The following is a 23148-nucleotide window of genomic DNA, read 5'->3' on the forward strand; positions in this document are numbered from 1 at the left end:
TACTATTGCCATTATTTGACCACTTCACTAAACATGAAATGTATTTGTACCAAGTACCGTAGCCAAAAGTTTAATACTGCCACCGAGGAGGGCCCATGCCTCTTGCCACGAATCGATGATCCTTTACTACAGTATTATTACTCCTTCCTTAAAAAGACCTCATTAAGCTCTTCCATCTGAATAGACTTGACACTTCCATCTTTAGATGTTGCGAACGTGAAAAGTTCACCGGCACGAATGCTTGAATAATGCAAAACACTAAAGAATGAGTCGTAATGGTAATGCTCTAGTTTCCCACTGTAGACTTGGTACTTGAAGAACAGTTCCTTGGATCTATCGTTGTTGTTGTTACTGCTAGTTTTCAGCTCAACAATGATATCTCCATAAACTGGATTATTGTAAACGCCTACAAAGCCTTCTAATGGACGAGTATAGGGCTTATCCTTGAGGCGTTCTGGAAGGTTTCCTTGAGCTATTTTTTTGTTATTTTCATAAGACTCTTTCGTAGAGTTAGTAACCACGTTAAACCAATCTTGAGTTCGGGGGAGATTCAGGAGCTCATCCGCAACGTAAAATGGCAGGTAGTGGGGTAGGATGGTCACATCGGCATTTGTAAGATGTGCAATCACTAGTTCCTGGCCTGGCATGAAAAACAGGTTTGAGATATAACCTGAAACGCTTCCACCTTTTTTTAATAAACAAATAAAGACGATCAGCAAACACTTCATAGACATACCATATTAGCATGTAGCTCAGATGATCAAACCTAGCAAAGTGATGAAATAGCAGAAATACTTGCACACGTACTGTGATAATAGATAGGGTTGCCTTTGTAGCTGTCTATTAGCCATCCCATTCCATATGTCAACGCAGGTCCAAACTCTGTAACTTGCTCTTTCGATTCTACAATGCTGTGAGCACTCAACAGCTCCTTGATGCTCTCTTTGTTCAAGAGCTGTTGGCCTTCCTGAGACTTGCCGCGACGCATTATGATATTTCCCCATCGGACCAGATCCAATACATTGGAATAAAGATCTCCTGCAGGAGCTGACGCACCAGCCATGCTTCCAGCTGGCAAAGATTTGAAACGTCCTTTTTGAGCATCTTCAAAAGACTCTGCCGCGTATCCCAATGCATAATTGCGTTCTTTTTTCCTCATGGACTTATCAGAGACACCAGTATGTGATAAACCTAAAGGCTTGAAGATCTTGGTTTCGACAAGGTCTACAAACGACATGTTTACTGCATTTGCAGCTGCCTCACCCGCCACTGTGTACATGGCATTGTTATAGTTGAGGAAAGGCTTCAATTTGGGGTCCACATTGGCATAGCGAAGGCGCTTTATCAGCTCCCTCGTTGGAACAGAGCTCCAGAACCAACCAAAGTCAACATTTGGCACGGGCTATTAAACAACATGAACATAAAAGGTTACATGAATATGGATGGAAAGCTCATTTGTAAGCCTTTTTTACTCCTTGTTCATTTTTTGTCCTTGTAACTGTTTTCTTACCGTGCGATGAGAGAGGAGGTCCTGAAGGTTTAACTGCGAGGTGAGCACAGGGTCCTTCAATTGGAACTCAGGCAAGTACTGGGATACAGGAGTCTTGTCCCAATCAATCTTCCCTTCTGCAACTAGCTCTCCGACAGCTGCAGCTGTGAATGCCTTAGAGAGGGAAGCAATTGGTGCCACTGTCTATTGTTTTCACCATAACAAGAATCAGAAAAAGAACATTAGAAAATGCACTACAATGAAGCTTGGCCCAATGCTGGCACACGATCTTTTTTTTTACCTCTGCAGTAAATTTATCATGGTCATTTCTCTTTCCAAATCCTTCAGCAAAGATGAGTTTGCCCTTGTGGAGGATAGCTACGCTCATGCCAGGGATGCCAGACATGACCCTGGCTTTTTCAAGCACTTCATGCAGGTTCGGAAGAGGGCGTGATTCTATTAAAGGATTAAACAGAGGTTAGCGCTTTATACGTGTCTTCGTGCCTTCCTTGCGAAATAATAGCATTGTTGCATCTAAATACAAATGATAGAGGCAGAAACAAAACAAAAAAAAAAAAAAAAAAAAGAGACATACCTGTGTCAGATGGTGAGAACCGTGCTCCGTGGATAACGGCAAGAGCCTGAAGGAACACAGGAAGAAAGACAAGAGCTTTCATGGTTATTCAGAGAGGACTGAGAGGAAAGAAAAGAAGAAGCAGTTGGATAAATGAGTAGATGCTGTCCGAGGGATAAGGGGAAAAGGAAAAAGAAGCAGAAGTAGAAGAATAAATACGAAAAAAAAAAAAAAAAAAAAAAAAAAAAAGCGCCTCAATGGAAGGTGGTTTACTGCGGTAGGACTTATTTTTTCAAATATCTTCGCCCACAATTCATAGGGATAGACGCCAATGTAGGCATGTAGAAAGATGTCTCGCCTCGTTACGCGCATACTTTTTAACTTCTTCTATTCCTGCAGACGCGCTTTGTGACTTGAGAGCATGCATCGAAACGGCTTTTTGATTTACTTTTTCCTTAGAGCCCATTTTATCGCGACTTATTCTTCTATCAATATCTTAACCTCGATGAAGCTTCCGATAAGGCGATTTTGCCTTCAGTAAGCAGCTTTGCTAGATTCGATTAACTATTGGCGCGTCAAGAGGCGTCGAAACATTATCTTTTGTCATGAACATTCTTTGACGAAAGTCACTCTTCCATGAGCTATTCTTTCCTTGCCTTGAAGCACTATTTTAAAATGCAAGTAGGTAAACGCATTCCCTTAATATCTAGCTTGCCTATCATAATAATAAAGAATTTATTAGATCCTGGTTATCTATATGGTAGTATGTAAAGGCTTCAAAATAGGGTGAGTGGCTCTATTACCGTGCCTATGCTATACCAAATATGGGTATGAACCAAGGTGCCATGACGGGGCTAAGCAAGACAGGCAGGATTGGGCCGAGCCAAACATTGTTACAAAAAAACTGAGCAAGTTGCTACGCCCTGCAATGTATAGAGAACAATATATGTATTCTTGTGTATATAAATACATATGCAACTCTATCAGTACTTAATCTTATCAACCCGAAGCATGCGTTCGAGGCTGCTTAGAAGTACTCGATATGAGGTTAATCTCTAATTAAAAAAACGGTGTCTGAAGGAGCATCTACCAAGGACTAATCCTGCCCATATACTCTTTTGAGTCCAGACACAACCAAACATTCATTTCACCTCTAGAGCCATTTCATTGGCAAGTGCAAAACCAGAGTTAGTTATTAAATCACCCTTACTTACAGCTCATAACTTAGATAGGCTTTCAAGTGATATCTTCTTTTTCCAAGAAATCTCATCGGGCCTGCCTGTTCCGCACTTTGATAGTACTGGAACAGAAAATAGCCATTGCATATAATCTCAGGTAAGAAAGCCGTGTCACGTTGCTAGCTTTGAGTACTGTAATAACTTGTGTGGACAACCTATGGCAAATACAGTTTCAAAGTGAGAATCTTTTTTTTTTTTTGTTTTGATACCGATACCTATTTTACTAAAACAACTGATGCTATAATGCACACAGCCGGAACATGCGCTCATTGGATGGCCTCAAACCTTTCATAGGATGCTGCTTTATTATTATTATTGTTATTATTAACACTATTCCTTCTTTAAAAAGACCTCGCTAAGGCCATCTAGCTCGACCTCAATAGATTTGACATTTCCATCATTTGCTGTGATGAACGTCAAAAGTTCACCGATACGGAAGCTTGAGTGCTGCAAGCCAGCAAAGAAAGAGTCATAATGATAATGTTCTAATTTCCCGCTGTAGACCTGGAACTTGAAGAACAGGTCCTTAGACTCGTTATTGTTGCTGTTGCTGCTGCTGTTGCTGTTAGTTTTTGATTCAATGACGATATCTCCAAAGACTGGATTAGTATAAACGCCTACAAAGTCATCGAATGGACGGGTGGGGAGCTTATTCCTGACGCGTTTAGGAAGGTCTCCTTGAGCCATTTTTCCTCTTCTTTCAAATGTGAGTTTTGTAGAATTGATGACCTTGTCATTAAGCCAGTCTTGAGTTCGGGGGAGATTGAAGAGTTCGTCCGCAATATAATAAGGTAATAAACTAGGCAGCTCGGCCAAATCGGTATTTGTAAGATGTGCAATTACTAGTTCCTGGCCTGGCATGAAAAACAGATTTGAGAAAAACCCTGCAACATGTCCGCCTATTTTGAAAAAAGAGAGAGAGAGACTATTCAGCGAGCGTGCATTTAGGGAAATCCAGATTATCGTTCACCATAGATAACCAAGCCTAACGAAATGAGGAAGTGAAATAAAAAATACTTTCGCACATACTATGATAATAGATTGGATTGCCCTTGTAGCTGTCTATTAACCATCCAAGCCCGTATACCAATGCGGGTCCAAACTCTGTAACCTGATCTTCCGACGCTACAATGCTATGAGCCCTCAACAGCTCCTTAGCGCTATCTTTGCTCAGGACCTGTTGCCCCTCTTGAGACTTGCCACGGCGCATTATGACATTTCCCCATCGGACCAGATCCAATACATTGGAATAAAGATCTCCTGCAGGGGCTGACACTCCGGCCATGCTATCGACCGGTAGAGACCTGAAGCGCCCTTTTTGAGCATCTTCAAATGATGTTGCCTCATATCCTAATGCATAATTGCGTTCCTTTTTCCTCATGGTCTTTTGTGAGACACCAGTATGTGATAAACCTAAAGGCTTGAAGATCTTGGTTTCGACAAGCTCTTCATACGAGATGTTTACTGCATTTGCAGCTGCCTCACCCGCAACTGTGTACATGACATTGTTATAGTTGAGGAAAGGCTTCAATTTGGGGTCCATGTCAACATAACGAAGGCGCTTGATAAGCTCTCTTGGGGGGACAGTACTCCAGAACCAACCGAGGTCTACGCTCGGTACAGGCTATTAAACAACATGAACATAAAAGGTTACATGAATATGGATGGAAAGCTCATTTGTAAGCCTTTTTTACTCCTTGTTCATTTTTTGTCCTTGTTCATTTTTTGTCCTTGTAACTGTTTTCTTACCGTGCGATGAGAGAGGAGGTCCTGAAGGTTTAACTGCGAGGTGAGCACAGGGTCCTTCAATTGGAACTCAGGCAAGTACTGGGATACAGGAGTCTTGTCCCAATCAATCTTCCCTTCTGCAACTAGCTCTCCGACAGCTGCAGCTGTGAATGCCTTAGAGAGGGAAGCAATTGGTGCCACTGTCTATTGTTTTCACCATAACAAGAATCAGAAAAAGAACATTAGAAAATGCACTACAATGAAGCTTGGCCCAATGCTGGCACACGATCTTTTTTTTTACCTCTGCAGTAAATTTATCATGGTCATTTCTCTTTCCAAATCCTTCAGCAAAGATGAGTTTGCCCTTGTGGAGGATGGCAACGCTCATTCCATAGATACCAGACTTGACTCTGGCTTCTTCTAATACCTCATGCAAGTTCGAAAGAGGACCATTATTTTCTTTGTGTGATTCTATAAAATATATATATAAATATCATTAGCAATTTTTCCCTGCCTTTATATTTCCCTTGTGAAATAAGGATAAGGACGATAAGATAGAAAAAAGCAAGAGACATAGAAAAAAATACATGCCTGTGTTAGAGAAAGAGAATTGTGCACCTTGGACTAGAGAAAGAGCCTGGAGGGCCACAGGAAGGAGGAAAAGGACTTTCATGATTATTCAGCTCAATTTATTCTGACAGGCTGCTGAGAATGATTGGATACTGTCTGAAGGATAAAGAAAGAAAGAAAGAGATAGGATGAGTAGAAAAAAGTCTCAACAGATGGCGATTTGCTGTGACTTTTATAATCACTTCATCCGCAGTTCGTGGGAATAAGCGTTGATGCATAATCGGCTTGGGAAGGTACACAAAAATGAGCCCTCCGCCGTACGTGACTTTTAGTCAGTCTTTTTTATCTTGAAGACGCGTTTCGTAAATTATTTGATCTTGGCATGTACTTTGTTTTGAAGCATCTAAAAAACCCCGACTTGTAGACTCACGAATGCCTTGAGAACGAGCCTTTTGCCAAAGTTGAGATTTTGATCGTCTCTGACTAGTTACCATTGATGCGTCATGAGGCGCCAAAACAGTGTCTTTGCATCAAAGCCATTATCATTATGTGCTATCCCTACTCTTGCCTTGAAGTAATATTTTAAAACGCAAACAGGTAAATGCGTTCCCTTCATCAGGAGCTTTTACCACTATAAAAAAATACTATAGTTGCTGGTTAATAACCAATATGCCAAGGGCATAGGCTTGATCTCTGTGCCCAAGGACCTTAGTTCGTACCCATTTAGGGTGTAGTTTTAAATATTGTTGTAACACAATGCCTTGTGTAGTTTTCTTGGCATAAAAGTGACATACTATATACATGTATATAATACGTAAACTAAACGTTATGATCCTCTCTTTTCACTCCGATGTCCTCTCAGTAGAACATTTCTTAATTGCCATTAAGATTTCAGCACATTAATCATGTAAAAAAAAAAAAAAAAAAATAGCTCTTATTTTTGACCTATCCATTCAGGCGCACAAGGCGAGTAGAAAAAAAAATTAAAGAGCAGAACTCTAAATCCAAACGCCCTGATCCAGATTTTGTAGTGTTAACCACCATGTTTCTGCAACAGATGAGCTCCTTCATTTTCCCAAGACACAACGTCGGTTCAATGATATGGCAGTTAATGCAGCCAAGTATAACATCTTTTTGAACGAAAAGCGAAAAGAGAAAAGAGTTGGCTCCTGAAATGTACTAGATAGAAAAAAGAAAAGAGGCACCTGCTGTCTAAATGTGCTGGTAACCACTCTCATCCTAATTGGGACAGTCCACTAACTATTGGAGACCAAAGGGAAGAGTGAAATGAAGTGAACAGGCGATAGTAAGGATAACTAACTATTCCATACCAAGCTATCTGTCTATGAGTATTCATTTGACTACTACCATAACGACTCGGTGTTAAAAATCTTGCTCACAATTGCTTGTGTCGAGTGCTTAATGCAGGAAAAAAAAAAAAAAAAAAAAAAAAAAAAAAAGAGCTTACGTGGATGACTTCACGTAATCCCATCCTGTTGATACTTCCCCGTTAATGCATCTCTTTTTTACACCAGTCTTTTACACCATAAGCAACCTAAACCTTCTTCATCATGGTCAACACTACTTCAGCTCTTATTGGCACCCTAGCAGGAGCTTTACTAGCACCTATTGTTGTGGTTAAAGCTGTAGGCGTGCTCGGCTTTAGTACTACAGGCATCATATCAGGAAGTATTGCCGCTTATATCATGTCAATTTATGGAGGAACTGTCACAGCAGGCTCTGTGTGTGCTGTAATGCAATCTATTGGAGCCGGGGGGCTCGGAATCATTGGAGCCATTGTATCATCTGCCATTGGTGGAACCGTTGGAGGCGTCGTTGGAGCTGCTACTTCGGTTGATGCAGGCAACTATGGAGATTGTTCGAACGACAGCAACTGAATTAAAAAAAAAAAAAAAAAAAAAAAAAAGGCTTGGACAAGTGATAACAAGGCAGGATGCTCTCGTGTACAATATACACCATCAAGAATCACAAGTGGAATCAGCAAATATCTTTCGCTTTTCTGAAATAAATCAAACTTTCGATTTTTAAATTTTGTATTTTGGGGCTGTATATGAGCCAAATAATACACGGCTTCTTTTAACAAGGTCATTTGTCAATATATACATGAAAAATATACTTAGGACTGTGTCCTTGTTGGTAAGCAATGATCTCCTGAGAACAATCTTGAGAAGGCATGAAACAAAGTTGTAATGTTATCAGCAATTATTTATTTTGGATTATGACCATTACCACTCCTCTTTCTTTTTCGTCCATCCTACCGTCAACAAATGTGGTACCACTACCGGATCAAGTGAGAAAAGACTTTGACATCATATATTTACTGCAAACCATATTCAAACAATAAACTTTCAAATTGTGGTGGTCCCATCTCTATCACCCATTGACTAATCAAACGCCAACATCAGCCTAATGTTGGCAGTTCCTACTCATAGAAATGGATTATAGACCTTCTTATCGCTATGTGCCCTTTCGCAAATATCTTCATATCCTCGATGCTGACTCAAGCTCCAGAGGGCTGTTACTGTACTTGCTTCACCTTTTGCCTATTTATGGGGACGAATCTGATAGAAGGACCTTCTCTCCTGATGCTAATTTTCCCGGTCATCTTTGCCATTGCTGTCTGATTTTGAACCCTCCTATAGCCTTGCTTAATGAGTCAACATATAGGAAAATGGCGATTAGTACTCTAATCAGAATAGAATAAAGGTAGCAATCAATAAGGATGCGAACAGAAACAACGAAATATCATACCCCAACTTTTAGTAATATAGACATGCTACCCCGTCAAGAAGCTCCTCAATCCTATCGGCATGCTGGGATTTCAATCATCTTCTGACCTAGTGCTTCAGCTCTATAAATGCCTGCCTCGATTTTCTTCAATTTATAAACCAGGGCATGCGGGTAAACTATATCCAAAATCATTGGGGAGGGTCTGGGAAAGCTGCAATCCGTATATGACGCCAGGAGCAATGCGTCGTGAGCCGCATTCTTGCCTTTGAATTTGAAATGACTGTAGAAAGCGGAGGTGCACTCATATAAATCCTTGTAATAAATCCTTGTAATAATAAATCCTTGCAATAAATCCTTGTAAGAGCCAGTCTTGATCAGGAAATTCGACGTTGTCGTGAAGATGGATTATGGCCAAGTGAGCACATGAAGCGCGATATAAAAAACGTGATAACCACCATGCCAAAATCACATGATGTGACTGATGCGAAATGCTTTTCTGCCGTTCGAGGGGGCGGAAATGGTTGGCTATTATGATAATTGGATAGACGAAAGTTGTGTAACACAACCATCGAAGAGAAAGAGAGGTTGAAAGCGCCAATGTGGGTTCTGATTTAAAGGCTGTAGCGCCATGTTTGATTGCCACTTCGGTATTTTGCACAGTAGAAGAATTAATTGAGGTGAAAGAAATTATGTGGAAATATTGGACAGCTTAAATACTTTTCTCTATTCTGCATCATATCACGCCTCTAACGTTGTCTACGCGATTCTCTCTATTCGATACTAAACGAAGCTCCATATAAAACGGCTCGTAGATCCGTTCCCATCGCGCCCTGCTCCTTCTGGCCAGGGAAGGCTTTACAGTGCGACATTGATGGTTTGCAGTACTTTCTGATTTTGTGAAGGCCCTGTCTCCTTGCGCTTGAATTCCAATCGAGTTAAGTCGCTGACCAGCAGGATGCTATCCAAGGCCAAAGTACTTTTTTGTTCTTACTCTCCTCTTTGAAACAACCATTAGGATTACCAGGAGCCATCAATCTAGGCAGAGTTGCTGTGTTGTTATTTTTCCACCATTTTGTTTATAATAACCTTTATGCTAATATTACATGACTCTAATACATAGATAGTCGTCCCATAGCGTGGAGCAAGTGAAGAGTCTTTTCTCATTACTTTTGGAGTGAGGACTCGTTGCTGACTAGATTCCTTCAGTTTTCCCGAAAAAACCAGCAATGGCATTGGCGCTGAATATATAAGCAAAAAAAAAAGGCCGAAATAGCATCTAGCAGGCTGAAAGTATACAAATATATAAAAGAAAAAAGTATCCACTCCACTCTAACAGTTGAGACATGAACATTTGGTACAGAAGTACCTTCTGTAAAATGCAAAATTGACTTGACTTCCACATAATTTTGTTTATTATTATTATTTTTTTCTTAATCTTTTATTCGTCCTTCGTTTCCTCTTCTCCCGGTTCCTGGCCATCTTCATCCGCTCCTCCTGTTGCTCCTACTGCTGCGACCCCCGCGGCGACGCTACCTATCGCCAATGCAGAGGCAATTGCTTGGGCTGCCCCCAGCCCAGCTGCCCCAATGGACTGCAAGATTGCACAAGTAGAACCCGCTGTCACGAACCCCCCATACGACGCCATAATTTCAGCGGCGAGCGTCCCGGACGCTATACCACCTGCGCCGAAGCCGATGCCGGTGATTATTGCAACAGCGAGAGGAGGGCCAGCAACAGCGCCGAGGGTTGCAGCAGTTGCGATAATCGCGGCCTTTTTTCCGATCATTTTTTCTTAAGTCGGTGTTGGTGTATTTTCTGTTGGTTGTATATTATTTGTGTTTAAACAAGTTGCAAGTTAAAGCCAAGCCTGATGTTCCGTGCTTTTATATTGATGCTCTTAAGTATTCCTAAAAAGAAGAACGACTGGTGTTTCGCTGCTGTGGAGAAGGACGATGCAGAACATGTGGGTACTTATCCAAATTTTCACAAATAAGAGTCCTTGCATTTATAAATCAAGGCGAAATGTGATTTCAGACCAGTCCCAAAGGAAAATGAATTCAATCCTTGTCACCGGATCTGTCTGGGTTTGCTATTTAGTAAACATGTGGTAAAGAAGGGCTACTGTATTTGATTTCATACAAGAAAGCCCTACCAGGTTTAAAAGCCTCATATCAGCGCCATCATAACTAGCTGAACAACTTGCTGTACATGTACAATCGAATCTGGTCTTTGGAGACACTTTCTTAAGCAAACTGTCTCTAAATTTTATTAAATTGATACATATTCGGAATGCACGCCACTCCTTACGCTTTTTCTGCATCCTCTTAATATCTCTGATATGACTATCATATGACTAGGGAATATATGTGGCAGCATCTATTAATCTTTAGAATACAGCAATTGAGGATAAAATTTAAAGGCAGTTTGCTTAAGGAAGTACCTCCAAAAAAGCAGACTCGACTGTACTACAAATGGCGCCTATAAACAAAAACAAAAAAATTCTACTAGGGCATTTTCTCGAGGAGATGAGGTATGGGATCTAGATTATGAGATTAACCAGTGTCTCGACAGGGTAAAGACAAATATACTGGGTCTCCAGAGCCCTTTACCAGGCCAGTGCCTTGGTTATGCCTTTGGATCCCTTGATCCATTGAAGTCTTTCGAGGCTTGGGGAAAAAAAAAAAAAAAAAAAAAAAAAAAGCATAATAACCAGACGAAGCTTAAGAAATAAGAAGGCTTGATTTTGACAATTTAGCCCTTAGATGGACGCCACCAAAAGAAAGTACGTGACTGTTATTCGCGGGTCAGGACAGATACACGTTTGTATTATTGTATATTTTCCCTGGCTCCTCCATTGACCAACCATCACAATGGCTGAACAAGACACTATCACTGTATCGGAATACATTGCCGAACAAGAACGGCTGGAGAAGGTAACATAAAGAATACAAATAAAATAAAATAATAATAATAATAATAATAATAAAAAAAGCATCGTCTAATTGAACAAAACATTGCTCCTTCATGTTGCCAATTCTACATCTAGGAAGCTAGAGAGCTGTTTCCCAAAAAGTTTGACATCGTAAGCAGGATTGGATAGTTCAACTTGACTTCAGGAGATCAACTGATGTCGCCGCTGCAGCTAAGGCTAGCATCGAACTGACAGGTCTATTTCCTTATTTGCCTTTTAACAGTGTTCAAACAGTATGGGATACATTCGCCAACCGGTTTACTCCTGTTTGACTTGCAACCCCAATTCAGGCGAGGAGGCTGGGTTTTGTTACTCTTGTAGCATTTCTTGCCACGGAAACCACAACCTTGTCGAACTTTTCACTAAGAGAGGTTTTCGGTGCGATTGTGGAACAGAAAAGTTTAAGACGATAAAATGCAAACTTGATCCTAAACCTGCTGAATCCATCAACGAACTGAACAAGTATAATCATAACTATTTAGGCAAATTCTGCTGGTATGTATCTACGTTTATCGCAGTGGCCCATTGATGTTCTCCATGAATAGCAACTTTTCCTTAAATTACCGCCATCTGACTATTTATGAATTTTTCTTGGTATTAGGTGCGACATTCAATATGACCCTTTGAAAGAAGAGAGTACAATGCTACAATGCGTTGTTTGCGAGGACTGGTTCCATGATACTTGTATTGGCATTGTAAGCATTGCTGGATCTATTAGAAAGTGCAAGATGGTTGAAGACATAATGTGCTCATCCTACCCCTTTTCCAATTCCATTTAGACTCCACACAACGACGATTTTGATGACTTCATCTGCAGAACATGTACAAGGGCCCATCCGTTTCTTCGAAGATATGCGCAGCATCCTCTCTTTATGATTGGCTTATCCGAAAAAAATGGTGACCCAAAATCCGTCACTATGATCGATTGCTCAAAGAACTCAGGGGACGCAAAGGGCAAGGCGACTGATAAAAATGGTGGTCAGTCCACGAAGGCAGCGGAAGATGAAATCATTTCCATAACAGATGAGGATACAACTAACAAAATCCCCGAGACCAACATCAACACAACCATAGTTTCCGCTATTACCACAACGACCACACCTGCTACTTCCACTACTACAACCACCTTGACGGAAATTATTGAATCAGGAACTAAAGGATCAAATGTTGTTAACCATGCCAAGCGCCCGCACGATACAACCCAGGAAGAGAATACAAAAAATGGCAAGGATACAGAAGAAACCGAATTGAGCCAGAACAAAAGACAAAAGTTGGACACAGAGGCATGCAAGCTTCATCAGCAACCTTCGGATGCATATCCGGACCAGGAAATGAACTTATTTGCAACCGAAGGATGGCGCGATATCCTCTGTCAGTGCACTGCATGCATGACGCTCTATACAAAGGAGGATGTGCCCTTTATTTTAGGCGAGGAGGCAATCTATGAGGACGAAGATGATGAAGAAGCAGATACATCGATGCTCGAGAGTGGCATGAAGAAATTGAGCGAGATGGATCGTGTGCAGGTGATGGATGGAATGTTGGCATATCGCAAGATGCGAGATGAGATTCGAAACTTTTTGGCACCATTTTCTGAGCAAGGCAAAGTTGTCACTGCGGACGATATCCAAGCTTTTTTCACGGTAAGCACCCAACTGGTTATGCACATGTGTTGCTATATCTACTTTTTGTTCCTCATTGATGGTCAATTGACAGTACGGCGCTTCTATCTTCGTTTTCTATAAAAAAAATCAAGGCAAAGATGGAGCAGCGTGCAGCATCCGACGATAAACCCAATACTTTTTAATCCCCCCTTTAATATAATATACAACTCTTCTGCGTGTGAACCAGACCTCCTTAGTTCTATACTCGTTGATAATTTGAATAAAGTGCGTAATTTACAATGACATGATAATATTTAATGATATTAACTAAATCTCTTCTTTCCGGAGAGTCTGCTCTGCCAACATTTGTCGCTCCAGCTCTTGTTGAGCCGCAAGCTCGGTCACATTATCGTCTTGACGCCTCTTCTTTGCCATACGCTCTTCGTCCTTGACAATACCCATACGCATAGTCTTAAACCAAAAAAAATAAAAAAAAGGACAGCCATTGCAGATCAGTAGCTAGTTTACCTCTTCAACTCAGCTCAGGAGACAAGTTGTTATTGTTACCTCCTTTTCGGACATTTGCTGATAATGCACGCCCCAAACAGTGGCAATAGTGCAAAGGGTAGTGATCCCCAAAGTCATTTTTGCTTTCGTTGACATGGTGAGAATGTATTATTTTTTGTTATTGCAAAGCGATTCTAGAATTGGTGTGGAAAATGAAAAGTGCAACTTTTTAACATGCAATGAGATCTAGACGATCGGAAAATGGGAATGTGACTGCCCATGCCTGTACAGAAATCACAATAACCGTTGGCGCTCATGCTCTGGGCTGTATTTTGCAAACGCACTCTTCTCGACTCTAAGGGGAATGTTCTTGCCGATCAGATAAATCCTATTCATTGCTTTGGACACTATCTCATCTCTTGAATGTTGGTTTAATTGGTGTGAGAACACAGTTCCGGTCATGAACGCGTCAAAGTAGGCGGAGTGGAAATTTTCGCTCGGTTGTACCATATTATCCGGTATTCTCGTAGATGAACTGGAAACTGTAGAAACTGTAGATGTGGTGGCAGTCGGCTCAACTTCCGCGGTGCTAGATACAGCCTCTGTTGCTCCGATAACTGATGCTTCTGCTGTTTTGGGAGAAGTAGTCAAGGAAACATCAGAAACTTCATTCTCAACGGTTTCCTGATTGGTCCCTGAGTTGTTTGATCCCTCTGTTTGTATCTTTCTTCTTTTGGGGGTTGACCTCTCTTCTTCTGCATCCAAGATCATATCCAGATCATGCGATTTGCCACATCGCATATTTTTCTTGCATACACCATGCATCTACATATATCCCAAAGATTTTATTTATTTTTTTGAGAGGAAGAGAAAGAGGTGATTAGAATGAATTACAATGATGATAAACATTACATCAGAGTATAAAGACATGGTGATGGGGCTGCTTACAGCGTAATCTTCACAATAACCGACTTGGGAACTGTCGTGTTCTGTCTTCGGACTAATCACTTTAACAGGCAAAAGAAAGAGTCTAGGCTGAACATCAAATGACGAATACACGCGCTCAGCCGAAGATCCGCGCGCTTCCCTGGCTCGATTATTGTCCCGCTCATACTTGCGGAAGAGAAATGCTAGAAAGCTCGCACGCTCTCTAGTGATGTAGTCCGAGATGTATTTTGTATCGAAAAGCCCTCCAGGGAACATATCTGAAAGATCCGCCACGAACGTTGACATCTTTGGTGGTAATTCGGCATAAAAGCTAAGCTCAATGATGAAAAAAAAAAAAAAAAAAAAAAAAAGATCAACACTAGGGCTGAAGCTTTCGGTAAACCATACCATAGTCTGTAACCATCCATATACCTTTGATATAGAAAGATTAGATCTAAGAACCCATTGTGAACTACAACTGGCACTCGCTGATTCATGATACGTTTAAAAATAGATCTCATGATCCCATTGGGGTTTCCACGACCGCCATCATTTGTCTAGATCACAGAAAAAATGAGTTGAATATCATGCAGGCATATATCTTCGAGTCTGGCAATACTTTTCGGTCTCCTGCTTACCAATCGATTACCACCTGTATATGGAATTCCTTCAATGATCCACTGATTCAAATCCAACCCACTTTCAGCTAAGAAGAGCATACTCTTAGGGCTCACTGCATAGTCACTCTACTTAACAATACACATAAAAAAAACATTAATATTTGATGAAATAACAAAGGGAAGCCACCTGTCCTAATCATTGAACTTTATGCCTACCTCACTCAGCATGGAAAAATTAAAGTTGTGAACATGGTATCTACATTCCAAGTCTGGGCTTCCGATACCTGCATCTGTAGCTATTTCGACTGTGCCCTCCGTGGTTGATGGTTGGGTAGCTTTTGCTTGGACGAAGATAGAAAGGCCTACCGCGACCAGGGCATGACTCTTTGCCAGCGCACAAAGATGCTGATATCGCTCTTGGATGTCTTTTGCCCGTGTATTGGCAGCCTTTGGACCTAATCCTGTGAACTCTGCGTCAAGTGCGATGAATGTCGCTTGTTTTAGCAATAAAACAATCATGGGCTGCAGGTGTGCCAGGTTATGTTTGGTCACCTGGTTATAAGTTGGTAATGGCAGCGGTGTGACAGGCATGCTAAGATTCTAATTGATCTAAATGTTTGCCCGTTGGGTAACAAAAACAAGAATGGGAATTGATTTTTTTTAAAAAAAAAAAAAAAAGTGCCGCGCCTCCCTGACTGCTAAGCATTCAAAAAAGGAAGATGCATAGAACCATTGCCAAACAGTATTAATGACTTTTATGATCACGAGATCACCTGCTAATATATTGCGGCTTCAACTTTCATTCTCCATTTTATTCATTTCTTCATTTCTTCATTCTGAACTTTTTCCAACTTAATACAAATACAAACCTAAGCTCACTGTGTTATTCATCCAGCTCGATGGAAGAACGAAGCGCAACAACAGAAGCTGTGCAATGCGGCATATGTCATTTACAGGGTGCAACCTCATACACATGCAGGCAATGTGTTTGTTCATAGTATGTACGAATTACCCACACACCTCCACAGCCTTACCATTCCTGACAGTTTTCAATTATTTTTTTTTTTGAGCGGTAAAGAATAAGATATTAACAGAGGTCGTGGACACTACTCGTAGCTTGCAGAAACACTGGGAACAACTAAAAGTGATCGCCGCAGAGAGAGATCAACTCGCAGCACAGGCGAACCAGGTGCTTAGCCCAAAAATCAAACGATATCAAATGTGCCTAGCACAGAGAGCAATGGCAGCTGAGCATGCAGCAGCCATTGCTGAAGAGCGAAGGCAACTACTACAGGGATTGGAACAAGGTATTGGAAGACATTAAAGCCAAATCCGCACACAATTGAGCTCGATCTAGTGTTTTGGCACCCCATGAAGGTAATGAACCCACTTTTTTTTTCCCTCTTTTGGATACATAGACCGGCAAAGATTGCAGCGGTTAAGGACAACCTTGAATCAGCGAAAAGAGTTACTCAAGCTCTCTGTAGCAAGGCTACAGGTTACCAAGATGAATGGACCGCCAGCAATTGCGAGCTCAGTTTCCCACATTAAGGAACACTGGGCCTCAGTTCATCAAAAGCTAGTTCACTCGCGGAGAGTTCTTGTAGCAGAACTCGTAACATTGTTTGACCTCAAATGCGTTCCCGAGCGAAAAAGGGATTCAGCAAACTATGATCTTAATCAGAGCACACTTTCGACTACAACAACTCTTGTTGGAACATCCTCAACATCGTCAAATTCAAAATCTGGATCACGAAAAACAAAGCTACGCGTACGAGACTATTTGGAGGAAGACTCTTGGAATGAATACCTTATTGTCGGTCGCCCGCTACCTACAGGATACTTTGAAAGTATGCACTTCAAAATTTTGGATAGTTAAGTGTTCTATGCGCGCTTCTTAGTCCTTTGTTGACATTTGACGCCTCTGCGCTTAATAGATTACGACCGTGATGCAATCAACACAACCATTGAGAATGTCATTCATATGATGACACTGGTAACATGTTATTTGGGGATCAAATTGCCATATGACACATTTACTAGGCAGTCTCGATACTACATCCAGGCCGCAACAACGGCAGGATCCAAGCGAACACCGCTTTTCTTATCAGAAAATAACCTTATGCTTTTTGCTGCTGGATTGGGCTATCTCAACTACAATATTGCTTACCTTTGTCACTCCCAAGGCATCCACATTCCACTAGAAAATGTCGCCAACACTCTTGAAAACCTGCTTGCCTGCTGCGAAGCGCCCAATCTGGGAAGATATACCAATTACGCATCTTTGATGGCGGCACGCTCTTCAACAGTAACAGAGACAGAAAGCATGGACGGAACTTCGCCTTCCTCACCGATAAGCGATGATCATGGTTTTGAGAATATTTCCTCGGATTTAAAATCAAGTTCGAAAAAGCACTCCGAGTGGAACGAGCATCTTTTATGGTGTCCTGGCCAGGAGCCTTTTAATTTGAACGTTCATGAACTAATTGCAATGATTCGCTCACGCCGGGAGGAAGAGTCGCCAGTTTGGGGTGGGCTTCACCTCCAAGATGCAGTGGCGGCAAATATGGAGACGCTTGAGGATGACTATTTTATGCATGAAGACCAAGAAGAGGAAGACGGGATGTATGCACTTGAGGATGCCAATAATGTGAATCCTATGAGTGAGGTGTCTGCAGGGATAGAATCTGGACCTGGATCCACAACCTCTACTGCAAGCCTCACTTCCACCGTGACGCCAATACCCTCCAATGAATCATCCTCCACTATCAACCCCCATCGTCAACGGCGGCCAGCACACCCATCCAGAGACCGCCGACAATCGCATCCAGATTATGACAAGTCAAATTCACTCCAGTCAAGGAGTTCAGATCCATCTATACCTACTAATCGGAGTCAAACCCAGCCTGAAAACTGGACATTTCTCGATATCGATACATATCGGGTTCCCAGCTCTGTGAACAAAGGCTCCGGTCTGCTACCTAGCCGATGGCCCGATATGGGGATCCTCAGGAAAGTTGGGAGCGCAGTGGGCGGTGCTGCTGTAGGCCTTGTCAACGGTGCCTCTAATGTGGCTGGTGCTACAGTGGCTGGTAAGGGCTCGCGTATTGGCAACGAGTCCCCTGCTCAAGCTCATATATCTGGGAACAACTCATCATACCCAGCGATATAGAACTCTGCGCTGTGGTTTATATGGTAAAGAGTCTAGCACATAATAAGGTCGTGAGAAAAAGTATTCTCCCCTAATAAAAAATAAAAATAAAAATAAAAATTAAAATAAACAAATAAATAAAAAGGAAGCTGTATACAGCAACATGAAGACAGTTTGGATATTCAGCTCATTTATTCTTTAGACAAGAGCTATGAAGTGAAAAGATGATGAATTAGACAACACATAAGACTTGAGACTTTAGGCAATTAGAAAGATTTGTGAGGTAAAACTCATAATTGATTATAGGGATAAATCGAAAGGAAGTCGGCGCTCTTTCTTTTTATTAGCAATGCTGATATATTATAATTGATGGGGTTCTTTTAAATTACCCAAGGGTCCAATCCGTTTATGCGTTCCAAAAAAAAAAAAAAAAAAAAAAGACAAAAACCACTGGCGTAAAGAATAAGATCTTGGTACTTGGCTTAATCACCAAGTATCCCTTGGGAAGATTTAACTATTTATCTTTCATCAACTCATGGGCAGGGCAGATCCAGTTCTACTAGCAGAAACTATCTATTAAATGCCAAGAAAAAAAATCAGTAAAATCAGATAAACCCATATATCAAGCAATATCATCACGATGCACCATGTCCGCCATTCACTTGTCTCTTCTCCTTTGCGTGTCTACTAACTTTTGCCATTTTCATTCCTTCTTCTCCCAGCCTAAGGGAAAACAAAATCTCATTCTGGCTCCTTTTTCGCTAGAGGTATGTCGCCGAACCTCTACACTGATCTAAAAATGGTTGTCATTCAAGATTTTAAAAACCAATTGATTATAGGCTCAAGCCTTTGTCTCTAACAGCAATAGTATCAAGTTAGATTGCTAGGCGGGATTCATAGATAGTCCACCAGTGCACGTCGGCACTGCACCGACTGCACTAGTTCCCTAAAGTCAGCCCTATTACGGTTAAAATCCGCTGTAGATGTGTATGGAGGGATCGACACTAAGGTATCACCACAATAAATACCTTGGAAAGAGAAAAAAGAACATCAAAGCAACGATGGCCGCGCGTTGGATTGTAAAAAGATGCTATGCTCAGAAATGTTTAAGCGACAACGTCGAGCAGGTCGTCGTAAAGCAAGTAGGAATAAAGTCCCGAAACTGGTGGTTGATGACGAATGGGAAGGGCTTCACCGCAATCAATAAATACGCATTAGACTTATGCTTTGGGTACTGTTATGTAGGCTTTGCAAAGTACTATACTCAGAAGCTGCTTAAGCGACTTCCAAAGGAAGACTGCATAAGGGATATAACCAAAATATAGGAGAATAGTGATGACATACTGTAATTATATTATGCTGAATTGAAGTATGTGAGCAGCTAGATGGATGGACTTGTAGGTATAGACGGAATAATGTTCATAAATGACACTGTTTATTTCATAAGACAAATCAATTTTATTTTCATGGTCAAGACGCTTTGTAACCTGCTACCAACCCATATCGTCAAAGGTCTTCTTCCATCGCCACTTGCAGAAGTCTAAATCTCACCATCATTTACTTATTTCTGCTTCCTCGCAGCGAACTAACCTATACCTGCTCTTGTCGCGTTCAACCCTATGCACAACACGTCAATTCTAGGTCGCTTCACATAGTGTCTGGGCTGCTATGGAGCATGAACAAGTATACGGGCTTAAAGGAAGGAAATGAAGACACTTTCACTACAAATGTGATCATGCCTGTCCTTCTTACAGCATTTCCTGGTATCGCGAATTCCATTTTCCGCTGGGGAGGTGTGTTTCGACCAGGTCAGACCATCTTTGTTCGTGCGCCGAATGGTGATTTGATTTCCATCACTAATAGATATTTCTCTTTAGTTCCCAGGTTGTATGGCATGGAAAAACCAGAAATTTCAAACATTGCAGAGCAGAATTTTATCAATGATGAAGCCAAGATCGCGAATATGATGAAGAAAGGATTGGACTATTGGACTCCCTATTAAATGCAGGGCTCAACACCAGCATTTTCAAGTTGGTTGTTCAAGGTAAGGATAAGGAGGACTCTGTTCTTGAATATATAATGACTTGATCAGTTGAGCGGGCCTCTAACATTAACCATACTTATTACTTAGCGGTGGCCGTATATTTGAACAAAATGGCATTAAATAATGAGGCAATCTATCTACTATTGCCTCACGGTCATTTCAGAGCCCCGGCAAGCAACCTCAAGTTGGCTCTTGCCTTCGTCATGATTCCAGTACTGGGTCACCTAAGAGTAAGGAGAGCGATCTTCATACATATGTTCAAAAAAAGAGAAAAAAAAGAAACACGACTAAATAATCTTTCTTAACAACATACTTAGGAGAGTGCCATTAGAAACACGACAATCCTCCAGGGACCCAAGCTAGCTCGAGGCATTAAATCGGAACTTATTCGACCAGCATATATAATAGTTCCAAACATGATGTCTGGAGATGGCTATCCCCGGTGGAGCTTCTAAGGAGAGCTGCCTTGCATTAGGTCGTATTCTAACAACCAATTCGACTCTAATCATGCTGGATGTATCAGGTAACTTTGAAAAGAGAAGGAGCGGTGCCCAGGAAGATAAGCCGATAAGTGCCTCTGGCTCTACTACCGCTCCCCCGGATTATCATTCGGTTGGCGGCTTTGGCCCCCATATCGCTTTATCGTTCCCAGCTTTGGCGAAGAACTCGAAGCTGAGGGTACTATCAATCGATCATAACAGATTTGGAGAAGAGTCCTTAGTCGAGCTTTGCGAGGCATTACGACGTAATACCACCCTGGGTATTTTCAGCTGCGACGGCAATGATGCTTTTACACCAACAGGATTGGAAACCATTGCAGAGATCTTTGCCCCGCCTCGAGTCGATGCCGTAGCAGTAAAAGCAGTAGCAACGCCAGAAAATGGGGCCTTGTCCCTCACTCTTTCTCCAGCATACAACCAATCACTTTCAATTTGGGATCTCAAGGCAGAGGAGATCTTAACGCAGATGGAGTTGCTTGCAAGAGAGGTGCAGCGACACACGGCAGAACAGTACGGGATCGAAAAGTTGCAAGCAGGCAAGGATGTCAAATTTATGGGACTTACGCCTCTGGAAGATGTGAAGAGGCAACTCCAGAATGCCGAAAGGAACAGAATTCGATATGTGGAAACACACGCACGAATCATCGAGGCTATTAAAGCCAACAACAAACAAGGCAAGGGAGCAAAGAATATGTCGTAATAATGGTTATTCGGGGAGCAACAATATTCAGAGTACATGTTAAAAATAAAAATAAAATAAGATATTATTGAGAGTGTGAGATAAGCAAATTTTTGTTTTTTTTTTTGCTTTTGTAATCGTAAAATTAGACTGACTCAAGCGAACACCGCAGAACCACTATTTTTTTTGAAAAAAAAAAAAAAAAAAAAAAAAAAAAAAAAAAGGACTGTCAGGGTGATAGCCATGTCCTTTTGACAAGTTCTTCGAGTGGCACGCGACTAACGTTGGCACTGTGCTAATGTTGAAGGTGGACTGGTATTTTTTTTTGGTAGTTGGGATCTAACGAGTTTATGAGGGTATAGCGAACGACTCGTCCCGTCAGTTTGCCATCGAGGTGCTTTTTTTTTTTTTTTTTTTTTTTTTTTTTTTTTTTTTGATAACAAGGAGCCTTTGGGTCATGGGATTTATTTTCTACACTCTATGAACAAAATGGTTATGAATCCATGGGAACCGAGGATTGCAGGATTTTTTTTTTTTTTTTTTTTTTGATAACAAGGACCATGTAGGATTTATTTAGATGTTAGCTCTATAAATGGGTTGCCCCATTACTGGGGTCGCAAATAAAGCGGTATCCAATAATCGACCAAAGCCGCATCGTCATACTGTCACAGTACTACATCCTGTTCATAAACCACGTCAGCATTGAGTAGACTTCCTTGGTCCCAGAGGACCTGTGGCACGGCTCAACTCCCTACTTGGCCTGAACCGAGGATTGCAGGAGTATTTTTTTTTTTTCGTGTTAACAAGAACCCACAGAGGTTTTTTTTTTTTTTTTTTTTTTTGATAACAAGGACCCTCAGGGTCAACAAGAACCCACAGAGGTGACCGAGGATTGCAGGAGTAGGGGACACAACTCTTGCAGATATGGAGGGTGCAGATATAGATCGTGCTCATGTAGGAAGTATGCAGCTATTACACATATCTAGCTGTTTGAAGGGCAGCAACACAACAATTAGTGGCCTAATGGTCTAGTCGTATGATTCTCGCTTTGGGTGCGAGAGGTCCCGGGTTCAATTCCCGGTTGGGCCCATGATGTTTATTTTGCAACTCGATCTCCTCTTTTTTTGTTCCTCCCCTCTCCTCTTCCCTGTTCTTCTCTCGCTTCTCCTCCCTTGAGGAAGGAGAAAGTATCTTTTGAATGCATATTTGCTCGACCCCATACACACCTTAGTCTTACAGTCCCCCTCCTATAAACACTTACCCTTTCCTTCATTGCTCCCATAGTATAAACACAGCTCATAACGTGTATCGATAAGGCACCCTAGGCACCTCAGACTCATTCCCCAAGCGCTGCTGTCTTTGACATTTGCATAAAATAATACGTATTCAATTCATTCAATTTTCCATTTTGTTGTCTTACTATCCTGTGTCCTCATTGGACACTCTCGAGAACAAACCCATGCATTCACCGTCCCTCACCTCTCTGAATACCCTCTATACAGCTTCGTCCGTCGCCTTCACTTTTTTTACAGCCACATCCAGCTTGTGCCTGTCGAGGTGTCATATCGGGCTTCTCAAACACCATCCCCTCCATCCTCCTCTGCTGCTACTGCTACTTCGTGGCTGCTCCACAGCTTTTGAAACCATGAGCAACGCAAAGAATGGGATGCCGTTAGAACAAAGTACATTTCCACGCTTACTGAGTTCTCAAAGATCGGCGAAGTGTTATCAATCACACAAAGTTTGCTTTTTGGTGGCAATAGAGGGCTACGCATCAGAAGATGTCCGAAAAATA

At 41.6% G+C, this 23148-nt stretch overlaps 10 protein-coding genes and 1 non-coding gene across 11 annotated transcripts; 6 read left to right on the forward strand and 5 right to left on the reverse strand.

Moving 5' to 3' along the window:
* Nucleotides 1-8: 8 nt before the first annotated feature.
* On the reverse strand, nt 9-2228 carry BCR41DRAFT_425719 (beta-lactamase/transpeptidase-like protein). Its single transcript, XM_022030616.1, has 5 exons — nt 2085-2228; nt 1791-1945; nt 1511-1693; nt 808-1402; nt 9-685 (listed from the first exon to the last, which is right to left on the reverse strand). Exons 1-5 carry the CDS (start codon nt 2164-2166, stop codon nt 138-140), a joined length of 1563 nt encoding a protein of 520 aa, XP_021876740.1. The 5' UTR covers nt 2167-2228; the 3' UTR covers nt 9-137.
* A 1348-nt stretch (nt 2229-3576) lies between these two features.
* Nucleotides 3577-5785, reverse strand: BCR41DRAFT_362277 (beta-lactamase/transpeptidase-like protein). Its single transcript, XM_022025699.1, has 5 exons — nt 5621-5785; nt 5331-5500; nt 5051-5233; nt 4331-4925; nt 3577-4200 (listed from the first exon to the last, which is right to left on the reverse strand). Exons 1-5 carry the CDS (start codon nt 5700-5702, stop codon nt 3632-3634), a joined length of 1599 nt encoding a protein of 532 aa, XP_021876741.1. The 5' UTR covers nt 5703-5785; the 3' UTR covers nt 3577-3631.
* Nucleotides 5786-7120: 1335 nt separating this feature from the next.
* BCR41DRAFT_389792 (hypothetical protein) lies at nt 7121-7497 on the forward strand (the record flags this gene model as incomplete). Its single annotated transcript, XM_022028163.1, has 1 exon — nt 7121-7497. Exon 1 carries the CDS (start codon nt 7171-7173, stop codon nt 7495-7497), a length of 327 nt encoding a protein of 108 aa, XP_021876742.1. The 5' UTR covers nt 7121-7170.
* Nucleotides 7498-9788: 2291 nt separating this feature from the next.
* BCR41DRAFT_400830 (hypothetical protein) lies at nt 9789-10136 on the reverse strand (the record flags this gene model as incomplete). The annotated part of the gene is made up of 1 exon (XM_022029166.1): nt 9789-10136. The coding sequence occupies one exon, from the start codon at nt 10134-10136 to the stop codon at nt 9789-9791; it is 348 nt and encodes a 115-aa protein (XP_021876743.1).
* A 1071-nt stretch (nt 10137-11207) lies between these two features.
* Nucleotides 11208-13220, forward strand: BCR41DRAFT_362278 (putative zinc finger in N-recognin-domain-containing protein). The gene is made up of 6 exons (XM_022025700.1): nt 11208-11283; nt 11397-11432; nt 11545-11816; nt 11923-12016; nt 12101-12964; nt 13078-13220. The coding sequence occupies exons 1-6, from the start codon at nt 11221-11223 to the stop codon at nt 13126-13128; spliced, it is 1380 nt and encodes a 459-aa protein (XP_021876744.1). The 5' UTR covers nt 11208-11220; the 3' UTR covers nt 13129-13220.
* A 32-nt stretch (nt 13221-13252) lies between these two features.
* Nucleotides 13253-13588, reverse strand: BCR41DRAFT_400832 (hypothetical protein; the record flags this gene model as incomplete). Its single annotated transcript, XM_022029167.1, has 2 exons — nt 13253-13396; nt 13493-13588. 2 exons carry the CDS (start codon nt 13586-13588, stop codon nt 13253-13255), a joined length of 240 nt encoding a protein of 79 aa, XP_021876745.1.
* A 138-nt stretch (nt 13589-13726) lies between these two features.
* On the reverse strand, nt 13727-15570 carry BCR41DRAFT_374714 (ribonuclease CAF1; the record flags this gene model as incomplete). The annotated part of the gene is made up of 5 exons (XM_022026894.1): nt 13727-14257; nt 14381-14690; nt 14792-14916; nt 14998-15105; nt 15196-15570. The coding sequence occupies 5 exons, from the start codon at nt 15568-15570 to the stop codon at nt 13727-13729; spliced, it is 1449 nt and encodes a 482-aa protein (XP_021876746.1).
* A 1348-nt stretch (nt 15571-16918) lies between these two features.
* On the forward strand, nt 16919-17242 carry BCR41DRAFT_281880 (hypothetical protein; the record flags this gene model as incomplete). Its single annotated transcript, XM_022020241.1, has 1 exon — nt 16919-17242. A coding segment is annotated over one exon (324 nt), but the record flags the coding sequence as incomplete, so codon positions are not given.
* Nucleotides 17243-19805: 2563 nt separating this feature from the next.
* BCR41DRAFT_374716 (hypothetical protein) lies at nt 19806-20132 on the forward strand (the record flags this gene model as incomplete). Its single annotated transcript, XM_022026895.1, has 1 exon — nt 19806-20132. The coding sequence occupies one exon, from the start codon at nt 19806-19808 to the stop codon at nt 20130-20132; it is 327 nt and encodes a 108-aa protein (XP_021876748.1).
* A 368-nt stretch (nt 20133-20500) lies between these two features.
* On the forward strand, nt 20501-21528 carry BCR41DRAFT_191675 (hypothetical protein). Its single transcript, XM_022019823.1, has one exon. The coding sequence runs from the start codon at nt 20604-20606 to the stop codon at nt 21372-21374; it is 771 nt and encodes a 256-aa protein (XP_021876749.1). The 5' UTR covers nt 20501-20603; the 3' UTR covers nt 21375-21528.
* An 842-nt stretch (nt 21529-22370) lies between these two features.
* BCR41DRAFT_t133 lies at nt 22371-22442 on the forward strand. Its single transcript has one exon. It is a non-coding gene; the product is annotated as a tRNA-Pro (tRNA).
* The last annotated feature ends 706 nt before the right edge of the window (nt 22443-23148 follow it).

The sequence above is a fragment of the Lobosporangium transversale genome (genome assembly GCF_002105155.1).
Source record: "Lobosporangium transversale strain NRRL 3116 chromosome Unknown BCR41scaffold_54, whole genome shotgun sequence".
NCBI classification, from domain to species: Eukaryota; Fungi; Mortierellomycota; class Mortierellomycetes; order Mortierellales; family Mortierellaceae; genus Lobosporangium; species Lobosporangium transversale.

Coding starts and splice junctions, on each gene's coding strand:
- BCR41DRAFT_362278 (XM_022025700.1), top strand. CDS start 11,221: ATGGCTGAACAAGACACTATCACTGTATCGGAATACATTGCCGAACAA. Junction 11,433..11,544: donor TTCCCAAAAAGTTTGACATC/GTAAGCAGGATT, acceptor GCCTTTTAACAG/TGTTCAAACAGTATGGGATA. Junction 12,017..12,100: donor ATGATACTTGTATTGGCATT/GTAAGCATTGCT, acceptor AATTCCATTTAG/ACTCCACACAACGACGATTT.
- BCR41DRAFT_362277 (XM_022025699.1), bottom strand. CDS start 5,702: ATGAAAGTCCTTTTCCTCCTTCCTGTGGCCCTCCAGGCTCTTTCTCTA. Junction 5,501..5,620: donor ATTCTCTTTCTCTAACACAG/GCATGTATTTTT, acceptor TATATTTTATAG/AATCACACAAAGAAAATAAT. Junction 4,926..5,050: donor ACCTCCTCTCTCATCGCACG/GTAAGAAAACAG, acceptor GTTGTTTAATAG/CCTGTACCGAGCGTAGACCT.
- BCR41DRAFT_191675 (XM_022019823.1), top strand. CDS start 20,604: ATGGCTATCCCCGGTGGAGCTTCTAAGGAGAGCTGCCTTGCATTAGGT.
- BCR41DRAFT_425719 (XM_022030616.1), bottom strand. CDS start 2,166: ATGAAAGCTCTTGTCTTTCTTCCTGTGTTCCTTCAGGCTCTTGCCGTT. Junction 1,694..1,790: donor ATGATAAATTTACTGCAGAG/GTAAAAAAAAAG, acceptor TGAAAACAATAG/ACAGTGGCACCAATTGCTTC. Junction 686..807: donor CAACCCTATCTATTATCACA/GTACGTGTGCAA, acceptor TATTAAAAAAAG/GTGGAAGCGTTTCAGGTTAT.